Source organism: Mandrillus leucophaeus, unplaced genomic scaffold (assembly GCF_000951045.1).
Source record: "Mandrillus leucophaeus isolate KB7577 unplaced genomic scaffold, Mleu.le_1.0 Scaffold20, whole genome shotgun sequence".
Taxonomy (NCBI): Eukaryota; Metazoa; Chordata; class Mammalia; order Primates; family Cercopithecidae; genus Mandrillus; species Mandrillus leucophaeus.
Window position 1 is genome coordinate 3,002,044 of NW_012102032.1, and position 4,745 is coordinate 3,006,788.

General features: G+C 37.9%; 1 protein-coding gene across 1 annotated transcript in view; it reads left to right on the forward strand.

Moving 5' to 3' along the window:
- TRIM37 (tripartite motif containing 37) overlaps positions 1-4,745 on the forward strand; it is a 127,426-nt gene that overhangs the window by 47,744 nt on the left and 74,937 nt on the right. The window contains exon 9 of the mRNA XM_011979257.1: positions 409-533. Coding sequence (XP_011834647.1) covers positions 409-533 — 125 coding nt within the window. The remainder of the gene's footprint in view (positions 1-408; positions 534-4,745) is intronic.

The following is a 4,745-nucleotide window of genomic DNA, read 5'->3' on the forward strand; positions in this document are numbered from 1 at the left end:
CTGAGAAATGATTGCTTTTAAAAGCTTTCAACTTACAGGTTTGTTCATTAATATATTCATAAGAACTTAACTGTACCAGCCTGAAAATACATTTGTACTTGCTTAAAACCTCACTTATCCTAGAATGTAAGGAGAGAAAAATGCATTAATATTAAGTATATTCAGTGACTTTACTAAAATGTAAGGAGAGAAAATGCATTAATATTAAGTATACTTATTCAGTGACTTTACTGTTAGAATATTGTAGAAATAAACCTAGATTCTTTGTAGATTCTTAATTCTCAAGCTCACTTTGAGTTATTTTTCTCAGTGTTTTCAGTTTATAATCAGAATAATTTGTAATTAAGAATTTTGAGGTGGCAGTGAATAGTGATTTTGTTTGTTCAGATAATTTTTTTCTTCACACAGTTGCGGTCTTGTAGTAAGAGTGAGTTGATATCTAAGAGCTCAGAGATCCTCATGATGTTTCAGCAAGTTCATCGGAAGCCCATGGCATCTTTTGTTACCACTCCTGTTCCACCAGACTTTACCAGGTATGACACAGTTTTTAATTTAATTTTCATTTGAAATTTATGTGGAAATGCATATACTTTTTTCAAAAGAATGTTTTTTTTTTTTTTAAATGCCATTTCTCTGTCTCTCTTTTCTTTTATAGCTAGGGTCTCACTTGTTGCCCAGGCTGGTCTCAAACTCCTGGACTCAAGTAATCTTCCCACCTTGACCTCTCAAGTTAGCAGGGATCATAGACATGAGCCACCACACTTGGCTACTCCATAGCTTTTTAAGGTCTTGTTATAATGGAGTGGTCTGGTGAGCTCTGTTTTATACATACAAATCTAGTTCTCCTGAAAAGTCTCACAGACTTATACTTTTGACTGTTAAGAGAAAATGATAATGAACTAGGAATCATTTTTTTTCCAAGAGCTCCATCTTCCATAGTATAGAAAAAAATAATTGATTACATTAGCTTCATCAGTGTACCTTTTAAATTACACTATATCTTCTAACACAAAACTCAGAAACTGATGAAATGCCAAAAGAATTTGAAGGTGATGCCATGTTACCTCCAGATCCTAAAAGATAGAGAGAGGAAATAATTATGGCAAAAAGTATCCTAGTTTTCATCTTGGGCTAAACCTTAGAGTTTTTCTGAACAGCATACTCCTTCAAGCATGTTTGTAATTATTCTGTGGTATTAGACTGGTGGTTTCTGACTAACTGTTGGAATCACTTGGGATTTGGCTGAAAATTAATCAGTGCTGGGTCATACCATACCCTAGGCCATTTGAAAGAAAATCTTTGGGTGTATATTAGTCTACTTGGGCTGCCATAACAAAATACCACATACTGGGTGCCTTAAACAACAGAAATGTGTTTTCTCACAGTTTGAGAGACAAGAATTCCAAGATCAGGGTGTCAGAAAATTCACTTTTTTGCTTCAGCTTGCAGACAGCTGCCTTCTTTCTGTGTCCTCACCTGACCTTTTCTCTGTTCTTGCTTGGAGAGAGATCAGTCTCTGGTGTCTCTTTCTCTTTTTATGAGGCCACGAGCCTTATTGTATTAGACCCACTATTATCAACTCATTTAGCCTTAATTATCTTCCTACAGGCCCTATCTATAGACACAGTCACATTGGGGGTTAAGGCTTTAACATGGGAATTTTGGGAGAGACAGTTAAGCCTGTGACATTGGGTTCAAATGGACATATCAGTTTGTTCTTTTAAAATCTCCTTAGCTTATTCTAAGATGAGGGGTGAAGCCACTGCTTCAGATAAATATTTTGGTGTGACAGGCTTTATCTTATAGAGATGACTTATGGAATACTATCAAGTTTTCCTACCATGGTGAGGGCTGTGGCACATTTAGAAAACAGCCTTTGTTATAAAAATGTTTATATGTTGAGCTGCCTTTTCTTTTTCTTCTGATATGTGATGCCCTCTGATGACCACAGAGCATTCGTTGTACTATTTTATTTTTTATTTTTTTAATTTATTATTTTATTTACTTATTATTATTTATACTCTGTCACACTCTGTTGTCCAGGCTGGAATGCAGTGGCGTGATCTCGGCTCACTGCAACCTCCACCTCCCGGATTCAAGCAGTTCTTACACCTCAGCCTCCTGGGTAGCTGGGAATATAGGCATGCACCAACATGCCTGGCTAAGTTTTGTATTTTTAGTAGAGATGGGGTTTCTCCATGTTGGCCAGGCTGGTCTCAAACTCCTGACCTCAAGTGTTTTGCCTGCCTCAACCTCCCAAAGTGCTGGAGATTATAGGTGTGAGCCACCATGCCTGGCTGCATTCATTGTCCTAGAGTATATCGTTTAAGCCAGGGCTTTTCAATCTTGGCATTGTTGACATTTTGAGCAGAATAATTATTTGTGGGGTGGGGTGAGCTTTCCTGTGTTTCATAGGATGTTTAGCAGTATCCCAGTAGCACTCCCCACCCCACCACCTTGCAGTTATGACAAAAATGTTTCCAGATAGTGCCAAATGTCCATGGGGACAAAATCACCCCTGGTTGAGAATCACTGTTATAAGCCCTTCTTACTCGTTATAGATGCCACAGTCCTATAAACAGAAGGACAAAGTTTTTCTGACAGCTAGAACTCCGGTGGTTCTCATTGACCAGTAGAAGTCTTCCTTTCTTTCTGATTAACAACCTTATAAAATATTCATATATTTTTAAAGCACTGACTTTTTTGTTTAAATCTCTATTTCTGAATGAAAGCACTCAATATTATTAAAAGGACTAGGTTTTTGCTGTCATTAAGTAAACTTGGTTGGAGAATGTTCATCAAAATCCCTAGGATGCCTCACTGATAGTGTGGCCAGCTATTTCAGTTTTCAAGATATGTTTTCTGAACCATTTCATCACTTGTGGAATGAAACAGATTTTGACCTAAGGTTCATATATAAAAATTAGTGTTTTTCAATTCAAAGTGTAGTGCATGGATGACCTAAGTCACAGCTATGTGTGGCATTTGTCTGAAATGCAAATTCCCAGGCCAACTTTCCCAGAATCTTTAGAGGTGGTATTCAGAAATGTGTCTTGAGCACTGTAAGTAATAATAATGCACTAAAGTTTGGGAACCATTGGTGGATGTAAATTCCCATTCTTATACCACTTTCAGCAGCTCATCAGGCAGGCAACAATGCTCACTAGTCTGTTAATTAAGCACTTTTAGGGCCTTCTCTCTTTCTCCAGTAATGCTCACTACCTTATTGGAAACTTTGGCTTTTAGTTAATTCTCATTAGAAACCCATTTTATTAGTTGCAACATACAGGAAAAGAGGGCCAAATAAGAAAGGCCAGCATTCGTGACGTTAAGTTACACACCAAAGTTTAGATGTGCAAAGCAGTGGTATTTCTATTGCTTTTAGTTCCATCAGTTAGTAATTGGTGATGGAGCCACAATGGAGAAGAAAAGGTCACTAAATCAGTGTAGTGTTGTTTATTAAAGACCATGTGCCCAGTATTGTTGCAGGTGCTGCATGGGAGAAGAGGAACTAAAAATCTTACTGTGGGCCGGGCGCAGTGGCTCACACCTGTAACCACAGCACTTTGAGAGCCTGAGGCAGGCAGATCACCTGAGGTCAGGAGTTTGAGACCAGCCTGACCAACATGGAGAAACCCCGTCTCTACTAATAATACAAAATTAGCCAGGCGTGGTGGCGCATGCCTGTGATCCCAGCTACTCAGGAGGCAGAGGCAGAAAAGAAAAAAAAAAAAAGATAAAATAGTATAGCTCTCGGTTCGTAGAGAGTTTTATGTTTCAGGGAGAAATAGTCAAGTTGGTAAGGAGAACCAGTTTTTATATAGCTCAGGAGTCTTATTTCCTTAAGGAAAAAATGGATACTTGTGGTTCTCCCTTTTTTCCCTTTGTTCATGAAATTATGGTGAGGTTACTGGTCTGAAGATTTGCAGATCAGTGACTTCCAGATTACTGGGCTAGAGATGGTTTGAGGCTAGTTTCCCGTATTCTTTGAAGACAAAGATTCACTGACACCATCATGAGATGAATCCAGTCATCATAAAGACCAGAGCAGTCTACACTTCTGAAAGAGGAGGAGAAAATTTTAAAACTATGAAAAGATAAAGCAGTGCCTCATCTGCAGCCACAGAATGGTAACATCAGTATGACTGAAGATAACCTCTAAATGAATGAGCATAATATGGAGAGGTGGTGGTAGAATTAGATGGCCTAGCAGTAGCAATAGCTTTGTGTGTAAATATAAAGAATGCAAAATCGGTGAGCCAAGATCACGCCACTGCACTCCAGCCTGTGTCACAGAGCAGGACTCCGTCTCAAAAAAAAAAAAAAAAAGCAAAATAATTTCTTTTGCGAAAGAAATTTTTGAGCAAATATTTCCAACTCTATGAATCTGCCAGCAAGTATTTGTAAATATTCATTCAGTGAATATATATGCCAGCTATATTTTAGGCATGTGTTAAGTGCTAGCAGTAAGCATAATACAGACCTCTTTGGATTTATAATTATGATTTAGAAAAACAGATTATTGGAACATTGATAAAATTAATGTGGTAACTGGCGATAGGGGAAGTAAATATCCTGTTTAATGCTGCCCCATACCACTAATTTGTCATTATACTATTTGTGTCCAAAAGGTTTTCCATAGGAAAATGTACATGTGTGAAAGTATATCACAGTACCAGTTTTCTGTGCTCTGAATATGGTCATTTTCTCTTAGCAAGTGAGACTAGGGTAAACTGGACTGTACC